This window comes from Siniperca chuatsi, linkage group LG3 (assembly GCF_020085105.1).
Source record: "Siniperca chuatsi isolate FFG_IHB_CAS linkage group LG3, ASM2008510v1, whole genome shotgun sequence".
Taxonomy (NCBI): Eukaryota; Metazoa; Chordata; class Actinopteri; order Centrarchiformes; family Sinipercidae; genus Siniperca; species Siniperca chuatsi.
In genome coordinates this window covers 14,143,857-14,156,595 of record NC_058044.1, presented here as the reverse complement: position 1 = coordinate 14,156,595, position 12,739 = coordinate 14,143,857, and the positions used below count along the sequence as shown (strand labels likewise).

General features: G+C 38.8%; 2 protein-coding genes across 4 annotated transcripts; both read right to left on the bottom strand.

Moving 5' to 3' along the window:
- Positions 1-2,497: 2,497 nt before the first annotated feature.
- On the bottom strand, positions 2,498-8,135 carry cnga1a (cyclic nucleotide gated channel subunit alpha 1a). Its single transcript, XM_044189245.1, has 9 exons — positions 7,130-8,135; positions 6,520-6,636; positions 6,351-6,413; positions 6,173-6,226; positions 5,948-6,079; positions 5,753-5,857; positions 5,270-5,376; positions 3,819-4,429; positions 2,498-3,713 (listed from the first exon to the last, which is right to left on the bottom strand). The coding sequence occupies exons 2-9, from the start codon at positions 6,612-6,614 to the stop codon at positions 2,796-2,798; spliced, it is 2,085 nt and encodes a 694-aa protein (XP_044045180.1). The 5' UTR covers positions 6,615-6,636; positions 7,130-8,135; the 3' UTR covers positions 2,498-2,795.
- A 418-nt stretch (positions 8,136-8,553) lies between these two features.
- Positions 8,554-11,171, bottom strand: enam (enamelin). 3 transcript variants are annotated; one of them, XM_044189229.1, is made up of 7 exons: positions 11,103-11,171; positions 10,852-10,916; positions 10,681-10,710; positions 10,453-10,518; positions 10,294-10,335; positions 10,006-10,089; positions 8,554-9,033 (listed from the first exon to the last, which is right to left on the bottom strand). In XM_044189229.1, the coding sequence occupies exons 2-7, from the start codon at positions 10,906-10,908 to the stop codon at positions 8,617-8,619; spliced, it is 696 nt and encodes a 231-aa protein (XP_044045164.1). In that variant the 5' UTR covers positions 10,909-10,916; positions 11,103-11,171; the 3' UTR covers positions 8,554-8,616. The 3 variants fall into 3 exon arrangements, with proteins under 3 accessions (XP_044045164.1, XP_044045165.1, XP_044045166.1); XM_044189230.1 differs by having other exon boundaries at positions 10,453-10,515; XM_044189231.1 differs by lacking the exons at positions 10,294-10,335; positions 10,453-10,518 and having other exon boundaries at positions 11,103-11,170.
- Between the last annotated feature and the right edge of the window lie 1,568 nt (positions 11,172-12,739).

The window sequence follows — 12,739 nt, the reverse complement described above, 5'->3', positions numbered from 1 at the left end:
AAACCACTCAACAATGTGACAGCTGTCTTTTTTTGGGGGGGGGTGGGATGAATATTGAATTTTTGTTTCAGATTAGACTTTTGCTCACTTTTACGTTCACTTGAGGAAAAACACCCCCACTAAGAAAGTCACTCAAGCCACAGTAATAGCCTCAGTTCTTTCAAATACAATAATTTTCACTGCAGCTGTCATGTAATTTGGTGTGAACACAGACTGAAATGGGGAATGAGCTCATTGATTATAAAGAACTGTTCACCTTTTCTAACTAATCTTTCTAGGGTAAAGGGTACGCAAATCACTGCTGAAAAACAAATCTGTTTTATGTTGTGACACCGCTATCTATGGTCAATGGTGGAAGAAGTAGTCAGATCTTTTACTTAAGTAAAAGTAACAATGCCACGATGTACAAGTAGTCCCATTACAAGTAAAAGTCATTAATTTAAAATCTTTCTTAAGTAAAAGTACAGAAGCATTATAATCAAAATGTACTTAAAGTATCAAAAGTACTTGTTCTGCAAATTATATATTATTATATTTTACATTATTAGATTACTAATGATTCTGAGTTAGATTTTTAGTGAAATATCGGATAATTTTAAACAGTTATTTAAATGAAACCATCTGAAATGTTTAGAGGGGAAAAGTCCCATAAATAACTCATAGACATCAGAGAAATGGCAATGGGGCCAAACTAGACCAGCCACTAGTTTAATCTTTAACAGGTTGTATTTTATAAGATCATCATATGTTTTTTAATGTAAAATCTTAATTTTTAAAGTTGTCAACAGCTGTCAAATAAATCTATTAGAGTAAAAAGTACAATATTTCCCTCTGAAATGTGGAGAGAAGTAAAAAGTGGCACAAAATAAAAAACACTCAAGTAAAGTACATGTACCTCAAATTTGTACTTAAGTACAGTACTTGAATAAAAGTACTAATAAAAGTTTCTTTCTGCCACTGTCTATGGGGTTTGGTTAGGTTTAGATTTTCATTGTCATGGTTACAATAGTAACCACGTGGTTACCGTGAGGGAACGATTGCGGTCACGGTTAAAAGAAACCAATGTTGACTGTCAGTTGGAAACGGGAAATGAACAGCGGCCTCCCTGCGTTTTGCTGACCCAACCATCCACTTCGACTTTCTCCCTCAGGACTTTGCTGATCTAAAATAATGTCACCTGACTGCCGCCTTTGCTCCCGATGGAAAACAATCACACTTACTATGGCTGCTGGAGGGCTTTGTCACTTGATATGCCGTTTTGGGGCACTTGCTGAAATGACTGATTGTGCCATTTTCTTGGGAGAACAGTCTCAAATCTTAAATTAATCCATGTTCCTTTTTGGCTCGTGACTCCTGTTACGACCCCTGTAAGCTTGTGAACATTATTAAACCATTCATCTGCACCTGCCCTGCCTCCTAGTCTGCATTTGGGTCCAGGGTCCAGTTCCCAGTTTACACTAAACATAACACCTAGTTGGCACAGAAGCTGAGGTATCACTTTTTGTGACAATCAGTAATGAAATACAGTTCATTCCTTTTGTATTTCCCAATGACATTATTCAACAAGTTTGTAAAGGCCGTCTCGAGACTTCTAGTTGGGGCTCCTTGTCACGTTTCATGTGAGTTGTTAGCAGTTCCACCAAAGAGAGATTTCCCCTCTAGACTTCTTAGATGGTTTCATTCAAATAACTTTTTGAGCCCTAAGAGGCAAAATGATCCATTATTTCATAAAAAGATAAAATATTTGAGTCCATAATATGAATACAACATTTTGTATCAGAACAACCTGGGGGTTGGGAACCACTGGTCACAAGCCATAACAGTTGGAAACCACTTCTTTTCTCAGATCTACCAAAGAAAGCTCTTTGGCAACAACAACTTGTTCAAACTGCAATTGTGTGAGTAAATATAAACATGTCACACCCAGTCTTTGCATTGGTTACCAGTAAGACGGAGAATCTGAACTCTGAACTCTGAGCTAGCTCTTGTGAAGTGTGAACTTGCACAACACTGTCTGGAACAACCTTCCTAATGATCTTAGGCGCTCTCAGAATCTGACCATGGTCAAATCTAAACTTAAAACCTAGCTGTTCACTGCTGCCTATAATTTACCTGTTGTCCCTGCTATGGTTTTGCCATTCACTAGTATCTATTGATTATTATTTTAATGCTTTAATGATTTTTTAATCCGGTCTTACTTTTTAATTTATGCAGTTTGTAAAACACTTTGAACTGTTTAAAATAAATTGCCCTGCCTTAAACCTTCACCTTTATTGTCATAACTGGTTTATATAACCTTTTGTGCTTCAGTCCCAGAGCTTCCCAAGTTGCATGACTTGTAACAAATACTGCAGAGCTACTGTTTGCCATGAGATTACCTGTAAACCCTTGCTATTTACTATCCTCGTGTGGATAACAGTCTACACTGCAGGGTTGGGAATAGAGGGTTTTCCAGTATATGACTCTGTGCATATCTAGTCATGACAATTACAATAAATAGGACAACTGAAGCCAATATTTAATTTTAATTGAATGTCAATATTGTCATAGGCAGTATTTGTCCATTGAATTACTGTCTTTTTTAAATAATATATATACAATGGCCATACCTTTTTAAGACAAGTTCCAGTAGGTATTTCATCCAGTTTCTAGTGTCTCTTATTTTTTGTCTTTTGCAATTTTTAATTATCTGTGAGTCATTTAAGAAGCAAGTCCAGTAAGAAAGATTTCTTTGTGATAACAATTCTATTGTGGCTAAACAGAAAAGTGCTTGGTGTTTTATAGAAACTATGGGTTTATTTCTTCTCTTCTTCTGTAGTTTCCTCATCTTTTTTCTCCTCTTCTTTTGCCTCTTCACCCTTTCCTTCCTCATCTTTTGTCTCCTCACCTTTTCCCTCTTCTTCCTTTTTCTCCCCTTCAACCTCTTTCTCTTCCTTTTTAACCTCTTCTTCCTCCTCATCCTCGTCTTCTACCTCCTCTCCTGTTAGGTGCTCCAGATCTGTTATGCGATGTCTGAGAGCCTTGTCAGTGTTCTTGTAATTTCCAAGAATCTTCTTCAGCTTGGTCTGCATCAGTTCCATCGTGTTGTACAATTTGTCGACCTTCTCCTCCAGCTCCTTGACCTCAGGCATGATGTTAGCTGGGTCCAAATCAATCAGACCATCTTTCATCAGGATCTGCCGGCCTTTGTCCTCTAGCATGCCTTTGGCATCTGGATACTCTACCAGTGATTCCATCAGGTCATCCTTGGACAGGCAGAAGAGGTCTGAGTATCCAATGCTGCGGATGTTGGCTGTTCGCCGGTTGCCTGCTTTGCTGCCTTTAATATTAAGGATACTGATCTCACCAAAATAGCTGCCGCTTCCCAGCACAACAAACTGTGTGACACCATCATCAGCAACAACTGCAAGTTTTCCATCTTTGATGATGTACATCTCACGGCCAATGTCGCCCTTTTTGCAGATATAGTCTCCGGGGCTGAACACCTGTGGCCGCAGCTTGAGCACCAGCTCGATCAGCAGGCCTGCCTCACAGTCTGCAAAAATCCGAACTTTCTTCAGCGTATCCATGTGGACTTGGATTGCGATCTCAGCCTTTAGCTTGTCTGGAAGATACCTCAGCACCTCTCTTTCATCCTGTGCCTTGCCGTTATTCCACAGATAGTCAAACCACTTGATGACTCGCAACTCGAGATCCTTGCTGACCTTTCGGACCTATGAATGAAAGGAAAAAACAAACATTCAAAATATAATCAAAGAACAGATGATTGCGCTCATTCTTGTTCCAACTTTTTGAGCGGAAAAAAGAGGTCCATCTACCTGCATGTACTGCTTGATGTTGTCAATCCGAGCCTGAAACTGAGCTTGAGCAGCATTCATATTGGAGATCATGGTGGCTATGTTTCCTACAATGGTGGCAAAGACCAAGACCCCAACTAAAAAGTCAACCACGTGGAAGAGAAATTCGGAGTCCAGGGCTGGTGGTGGAGTTTCTCCAATGGTAGTCAGGGTCAGTGTGGACCAGTATAAGCTGAACGCATACTTCCTCATGGGCTCCCCAAATGCAGGCTCGTCAGGATCATCCAAAGCCGGGTAAACCCAGTCGTCAGCACCAAAACCAATGTATTTGGAGAAAGAGAAGAAGAAACAAGCATTCCAGTGGATGATAATGAGGATATACATGATCAAGTTTGCAATGCGGAAGATGTTAGGGTAATTGGTTTTAGTTTCTGTCCTCGTGAAGAACTCCATCAAGCGGCCAATTCTCAGCAGCTTGTTGAGGCGGATCTCTGGGTAGTCGAGGCCGAAGTAGAAATAGAAGACATCAGTGGGCAGCATGGAGATAAAATCAAGACGAAACTGGAAGCTGGAAATGTAGCGATCCATTAGCAGCTTCTTATCTTTCACCATCAAGCCTTGCTCAAGGTAACCTGCATTCAAAGAGGTAGAAAGTTTAAAGACACAATATGTACAAGGTTTTTTCTTCATGAGTATAAGTAACTGTCCCAGAGAAAGGTTGAAATTAAACGCCTATCAAAAGGATTCCTTATTATTGCTATAATAACCCCTTGATGACACACAGATGATTGGCATTCAAATTCAAATTATTAGGTAACTTTTAGAAACAGTTGGCTGCATCATTGATGATTTAGGCATCTCAAAGTAAAGAGAGGTCAATACTCATGCAATTCAGTGTTTTACATGTGTTCATAATTTAGATTGTTGTTCTCACATTGTAATTAGTCTTTGTTTTCTGTTGATCAGTGTCCATTGTATTACAGATTTGTAAAATAATGAAACATTAAGTCCAAGATGGGTGGATATGTTTTTATGTGCACTGTTCTTTACATGCCCGTATGTAATTTGATTTATTGTCTTTCCTTATACATTTGAGCTGCAGTGGGAGGACAATAACTCAAAGAGGGAAACCTGTGTGCTAAAAATACTGTAACTTTGGAAAATACCCACTTAATTTGTCTAAGTCAGACTACTGAAGCCTCAAGTTTGCTTCAGCTCAGCTTTCGAAAGCATTTTTGCACAGAAGGACTGTGGATTTTGTTCCCTATTGCTTATATTGAAATCACAATAGAAAATGATCTTTTCACTCGCAGTATGAACAGGAGGAACAACAGCAGATGCCGATAATTTCTTCAATGTACATGTGGGTATGTGAGTGTTGTTTTAAGACAGACTTGGGAAAAAGGTGAACTTATCCTTTAACAGATTTGAAAGCCTTTCTGTAGACCCGAAGGCTTAGGTCAGCTTTTCACCTGTTCTGGTCCTGAAAAGCATATCAGCCAGGTAGATTACGTCTGAGGTGTAGTCCAGAATAACCCAGTAAATGATGTAGTTATGCTGTAGCTCCTCAAAGCAAGCCCTGTTTGCAGGAGAAGAACATCGCCAATTAATGTGTTTTGTAAATGAATAATGTTGAGCACCTTCACCACTACGACCTATTGTGCTACTGCTGCAGCCAATGTAGTGCCAAGCTCACTAGTTTAAACTAACACAAACTATAGCATTCATTATTGCAGTGTATTCAAATTATATCAAAGAACTTGCCACCAACTTTTGAAAGAACATGACTGTTTATCTGCACAGTCAGCCAACTGCTAAAACTGCAATTACTTGTAATAGCTCCATATGGACTAGGATATGAATCACACTTAATGGAGCTGAATGGAATCATATGAACATTTGACCTGCAGGAAAACTGCAGTGTTGAAAAGGAATCACTGATTTATAGAAGTCACCTGGCTATGATCATGGTCCAGTTGTACATGACTGGTAGTGTGATGATGAACAGCCAGTTGTAATACAAACTCCCAGCAGGATTAATGACAAACAATTCTTTGGGCCTACGAAAAGAGAGAAAGAAAGTGTGAATTAAATATCTGAAAGTGTATTCAAAAAGGTTCCTTGAGGAATGCTCTGCATGATGCACTTACTTATCTTTGTTCTTTTCCTTTTCCTTCTCTTTTTCCTTCTCCTTTTCCTTTGCCTCTTTTTCCTTTGCCTCCTTTTCTTCCTTTTCCTTTGCTTCCTTTTCTTCCTTTTCCTTCTCCTCCTTCGCCTTCTTTCTGTAATGTGCATCAATACATTGGAGAATACTGAGCACCAAACATTCTTTTAAAGCAACATTTACAAAAAGGTTTGTAATATAACATAATTACTCTTTCTTCTCCTTCTTCTCTTTCTTCTCCTTTTTCCTTTTTTTCTTTTTCTCCCTGGAAAATGATTAATTAACACATTTAATAGGCCTTAATGAAATGACTTTTAAGATACATTAAAGAGAAACTGTGTTTCACAAGGGCTTCACTTATCTCATCATGACTCCATAATTGTACTTACTCTTCACTGTTATTGTTGTTATTCATATTGAGCAGACAATGAGGATTGGATTGAAGCCCACTTCTGGAACAAACACAACATGTTACAAATTAAGTTAATTAACCAACAAGTCTTACTTGTTATTTCTCATGAATGTATTGTAAGCTCTCTGTTTTAATGTTCTGCTTACAGCTCATCCTCGCTGAGTTCTTCACTGTCTGTGGCAAGTTGTGGTGCAGTATGAGGTGGCACAGGGAGGTGGGGAAGGGTGGTTAAAGTTGTCATGGCAGCAGATCTACAGTTTACCCTGCAAAAAAAAGACAATCATTAAAAAAGTGCATCAAATCAGTAGTTCACATCTGCATTCATTTAGTGGTGATATACAAAACAGAAAATAAAATTAGGAAACTATTTTATGCAGTATGTTTATTACTCCAAATATATCTAGTGATTTACATCATAGATTTTCATCCACATCACACCTACTGTAATAATCTCCTGGGTCAGACATCTTAAATACTGTAAAAATGTTTGCGTGAGACATCCAAACGTATAGAGAGCTGTGTGAAAAGTAAAGAGTGCTGTGCGGAAAGAACCATAAATCATTAAAAGTTAAGTGAATGCATTTGAAGTTGTGATCACAGATTGCCTGAAACCACAGTTAGCAGAATTGCATCAAATGAATGGAGATAAACTGTATTATGTGACATTCAATGTGGTCGCACAAATGGGGGATGCTACCAAACCAGTTCCCAAATTGAAGTGACGATGCATAATCCATTCAGGTTCATATAACTTACCTTTTCCACTTGTTATTGTAATGTGAAGTCCATTTTCCTTTGATCGTCTTGTATTGTTTTTAAGATCTGGAAGCTGGCCACTCACAGCAGCAGCAGATTTATTGAATTAATCATTAGATGCTAATTAAAATAATATCCAAATGTAGCTAGACAAGTGTCACCTATAAGCATTGAGTCTAACTAATTGTGTCATAGAGTCTCAGTGACCCTGATAAGGATTTGTGGATTAGAGTTGGCTGAGAAAAGGAGAGGCAAAGTCACTCATCCTTCTTATTTGTCCACTCCAGTGGGAGATGAGATAGGTTCAAGTGAAGTTTGAACAACCCTCAGTTAACCTGTGAGGATCCACATTGACACCCCTTTTATTAAATCTGCGACAGGATCATTTTCCTGAACATTTGTGAAACAGGAGAGGATTTACTCTGCTTGCACACACACACACACACACACACGCGCACACACGCACACACACACACACACACATGCACACACCAGCATCGCCTGCTCAGTCAGCACTCTCAGCCTTATCCAGCTCTGATCCTATTAGATTGTGCCGGGTATTACAGATTTCAGATCAGGTGGATCTGGTTCCTTTTACATGAATAAGAAATTAAATCTGAACCTCTACAGTGTTGAGTGCTGTGTCCTAATATCAGGAGATCCTGTTTTATAGACATCCTGTGGTTCAGTGGCACTCCCTGTTGGCTGATGTGGTGTTTACAGTTTTATGACAACCCGATTCACAGCTCATATATGAGCTGAGGAGCATCTCTGGAAGTGAAAGTTTTATTTTATACTGAATAATTTTGGAACAAGTATAAATTATGATGGCATTATATGGTTTGGTTGTGTGTGTTTGTGGTGATGAGAGCAAACTTTTCACCAGCTACTGTATATTTTAGATACCATGTCCTTTATTTGATAGTATAGGCCTTTTCACAGAAGACACTTTGACATGTCACAGTAGGAAAAGCACAGGTGTAAACTATAAAATGAATGATGACTGAATTACATTTAGCTGCTTCACTTTCAGGGTCTTGGTATTGTGCATGCTGTCATGCTTATTGGGACACTTGAATAGAACAGACCCATCGCTAATGTTATTAGTAACACCTTTCCTACTATGACAAGTCAGTGAAAAAGGCCTAAAAGAGTCCCCAAAGTCCTGAAAGATATATATTTTTATCTTGTGCACACAAGATGTGGATGTTGTGTGCACGCTGATGACTAATCAATCACAACTGAATTGCAATTACAGACAGAAAGAAGAACACAAAGAAAAGTTTTGATTGTCCAATTCTGAACTGAAACCACACTTTGCTTGTTTTGCTATACAAAGAACATTACAGATTTTTTTCTTCAGTCTTTATTCGATATGCCACAGCTTTTTCATCCTTGTGCTGCAACTACATCACCCATTGCTGTTTCCAGCTATTATTGTAACTGCTAACACAGGAGCACTTTGGCTGGTAATAAGAGGACGATAACTACAGTGTAGCAGGATCTGCTGCCACTCCAATTGTGTCAATCTCATCTGCCAGTGGGGCAGCACCGGCATCAGCAGCACCAGCATCAACAACAGCAGGGACATCGGCTGTGGCAGCCAGATCGACAGTCACCTCAGGGGCTGCCGGGGCAACGTCAACAGGAACCACATCAACAGGAGGCACATCCACAGCAGCAGCGTCGACTGGTGCAGCATCTACAGGGACGTCAACCGCAGCAGACTCGACAGCTGCTGCAGCGTCTGCTCCGGGCTCTGCTGCCGGCTCTGCTGGTGCTGCTTCAACCACAGCTGGTTCAGCCTCGGCTGCCTCCACCTCCTCGACCTCCTCTATTTCATCAGAGTTTATGGGGGCAGCAGGAGCAACAGGTGCCGCAGCTTTGGGGGCAGGGTTGCCATCCTGTGCCAAGGAGATAGGAAGAAAATGAATGAGAGTTGACGTGCATACATTCCAGATACAGTTGGTTATCTACTGAAACAAAACATCTAATCAGTTTACTAGTCATGGAGAGAGCACTACACCGCATGTGTACTGTTGTATTATGTCTTTTGTGGCTTTTGAAGACGTGGACATTTACCAGGCAGGGAGGGTCTAATGAAAGACGCATTACAGGAAATGTGGCAGCCAGCGCTTTATCCATTCAATAGACTACAGGTCAGAACATATCTGACAGCTCTCTTTTAAAAGGGCACACCATGCAATCAACAGGAAAACAAGCACAGGTGTAAATGGTAAAATGAATGATGGCTGAATTTCATTTAGCTGCTTCAGTTTCAGCGTCCTGGTATTGTGCATGCTGGCTCACTGGCTCACTGTCACGGCTTACTGGGACACTTCAATAGAACAGAGCCATTCATGTTGTTAGTAACACCTGTGCTTTTTTACTATGACAAGTCAAAATATCTGCTGTGAAAAAAATAAAATTCCACAAAACAGTCAACACACGAGGTGATTCTTCACCTTTTTTCACCACTGGAGTGATAATGCTTTTTTCCTGTTTTTTTTTTTTGAGGGGGGGGGATAAAAACACTGCAGTCTTTTTTTATGCAGAGCTCCCAACTGAAAGACAGTGCAGGAGACGTGCACCTGTCTATATGCTATGTCCACATGTAGCCTCCACCCATGTGTGCTCAACTCAGTGTAAATCCAATGTGAGTGTTTTTTGGCACCTTCAGCAAGGGTACCTGTAGAACTGCCATTTGTGTGCCAAGCAGAAGTAAACATACATTATTATATAAACTATTGAACTGAAATACATTTTGGAACAAATATCTTCCTCCAAACAAAGAAAGATCTACGTTTATAGTTTATTTATGTTAAGTGTGAACAAAGAATTTTTCAGTTCAGTTTGGTATGATGATTTCTGCTCACCTCTGTCTCCTCCTCTGATACATCTCCATCAGCAACAGGAGCTGGAGGGGGGACATCAGCTGGCTGGGCTGGTGCAGCATCCACCTGCATAAATAGAACACTTTTAACTCAAACAGCATATCGAACTGCTTACCACTGCTGCCACAGCTGGACCTAAACAAATTAATAATTCATGAATTAGTAACACACAAACTTCAGTAACTGTGCCAGAGTTTAGTTTATATTGAAGGTTGTCATATAAATCTAAAACTAAACTTGTGTTAAGAGTCTAACAAGATATAAACTTACAGTAGCACCAGCAGCAGGAAGGAAGGGATTTCCAACTACTCCCTGAAAAAATACAGATTAATGATTATAATTAATGATTAAAACTATCTGCCAAACTATCTGAATTGACGAGCAGATGATTTATATTATATATTTTTTCTGACAATGAACTTTCACTACCTGCTGCTGGTACAGTCTGTACATCTCCATCCACCTCAGGGCCTCACTAGCATGTGCCGCAACCTGCTGAAGAAATACCAAACATCTCCAGACATGTGCTGCAATTAAGCTAATTATCCACTCTGCCAGACACCTATCATACTGTACATTTGATGACATGACAAAAACATGGTATGACATGCCATGGCAGACAGACACAAAAACCTCACAGAAAAGGTAAAGTCTTACTTTTTCCTCATTGCTTTCACTCTCCGGGGCCTGCAGACCAAGCAAGAGAAATGAGGAAGCAACAATGGCATTGTGCATTTTTTTCCTTGAAAAAAAAAAATTGTGTTTAAAAAGTTTAAAAAGGAATCATTTGTCAGACTAAATAACACATAATTTTTAGGAGAGACTTACAGGAGCAGCCAAGGTAGTGACCAGCAGGCACATCATGAGCACCAATAGCTTCGTCATGATTGTTCCTAGAGAAAAACATATAATACAACATGTGGCAAATTTTCTTTTTTTTCATTTCCTTTGCTAAATAAGAGAAAGCTTTTTTAAAATTAAAATGAAGGGAAGATAATTGGCTACAAGACCTATAATATTAGAAAGATTATGTTTCTAACACAGTGTAAAATTGTTTCCATATGAAAAATCCATCTCACCTTTTTTCGTGGTGCAGAGACAAAGTGACGATGTGTCTCCTCAAGGATGGAAAGTAATCTGCTTCATCTCTAACATGGATGCCATTTATATACTAGAACATCCTGTGACAGCCAATCACATCCAGTAAAGTATGTGTTTGAAGAAATCTTCTTACACATCAAAACTGAAAAAAAGAGGCATGTAGGGTGAAGGCTCCTCTTATAGTTAATTACATGTTGTGCAAGCATGCATAGCACACATGCCCCTCTCTTTATTGCCCCAACACCAAACTGACAAAAGAATGTAATGATAATGACTGAGAGACACCACTTAGGTTGACTTGAAACTAGTATGAAGAAATATAAAAGACTTTATTAAGTGTTAGTTCAACGCTGTAATAAATAGTATTTAATACTTTAAATATTCAAATTAAAATACTGATAATACTGATGATAGTGACAGGGAGGTCCTCAGACACAGGCACACCAGCTAAACATCAATAGGAGATGATACTCGGTATAAAACTCAGTGGTGGAAAGTACATTTACTCAAGTACTGTGTTTTTTTAGATACTAGATAGGTAGATAGTTTACACTTCTACTCCAGTACATTTTAGGGGAAATATTGTATTTTTTACTCCACTACATTTATTTCACAGCTATAGTTTATTATATAAAAACATATAATAAGCTTAACAAATGCAATGCATTGTTAAAGATTAAACCAGTGGCTTCTAAACAATTTTGTTTGTGAGCCCTTTAAAAAAAGCAGTGTGTATACAGTTGGGGTCCCTTGTTACATTTCAGATGTCTGAGTTGTTGTTATCAGTTCTGCCAAAGAGACAGATGGTTTCAGTTATTTAACAGTTTGAGGCCCAAAGAAGTATCCATTATATCACACAAAGAGACATGATTAGAGAAATGCCAAAAAAATTAATACAGATTTGTGCAGCAGAACATTGTTTTTTCTTCTTTATTACCCCATTAATCATCTCACGGCCCCTCAGATTTATTGAGATTTAACTCCACTTCAACCATCTTCAACAGTAAAATGCTACTTACACCTTGTTGCATCAGTATTAACAATCTAATAATGTCATATATAACAATATATCACTCACAGGGCCAGAGTGAGTACTTCTACTTTTGATACTTTAAGTACATTTTGCTGACAACACTTTTGCGTAATAATTATTTTGAGTACAAGAGTATTTTTACATTGTTGTGCTGGCACCTTTACTTAAGTGAAATATTTGAATACTTCTTCCACCACTGCACTTGAGTATTTTGTCATGTTTCCAATATAACCATTCAGTGCATTTAACACAAGTTTTACATAAATACTGAAATCTACAGTGTGTGTATACACATTGTCATTTGGAAGTACTTCTTTAATGGTGTCACTGATCCCTGTGTTGGTTTTAGCTGGTGTGGTCATACATCACAGTGAACATTGTAAGTTTCTTATGTTTATTTTTTGTGGTTCCAGATCAGATAATGAAGGACATACTCTGTAATCTGCAAAACTGTATTCTAGACTTTATTCTTGCCTCCAACTTGCTGAGCTACTGGGTTTCCCAAGATAACAATCTCTTAATTAGTTCTTCAAAACATTCACTGTTGTTATATTGGCACACAGTGAGATTTGTCTGCTACCT

Bases quoted from the DNA above. Each gene is read 5' to 3' on its own strand.
- cnga1a (XM_044189245.1), bottom strand. From the start codon at position 6,614: ATGACAACTTTAACCACCCTTCCCCACCTCCCTGTGCCACCTCATACT. The intron at 5,377-5,752 runs GTGACTTCTATA...TCCTGCAAACAG, and splicing joins TGGACCATGATCATAGCCAG to GGCTTGCTTTGAGGAGCTAC. The intron at 4,430-5,269 runs GTGAAAAGCTGA...CTTTGAATGCAG, and splicing joins GCTTTTCAGGACCAGAACAG to GTTACCTTGAGCAAGGCTTG.
- enam (XM_044189229.1), bottom strand. From the start codon at position 10,908: ATGACGAAGCTATTGGTGCTCATGATGTGCCTGCTGGTCACTACCTTG. The intron at 10,519-10,680 runs GTAAGACTTTAC...GTATTTCTTCAG, and splicing joins GTGAAAGCAATGAGGAAAAA to CAGGTTGCGGCACATGCTAG. The intron at 10,090-10,293 runs GTAAGTTTATAT...CTATTTATGCAG, and splicing joins TTCCTGCTGCTGGTGCTACT to GTGGATGCTGCACCAGCCCA.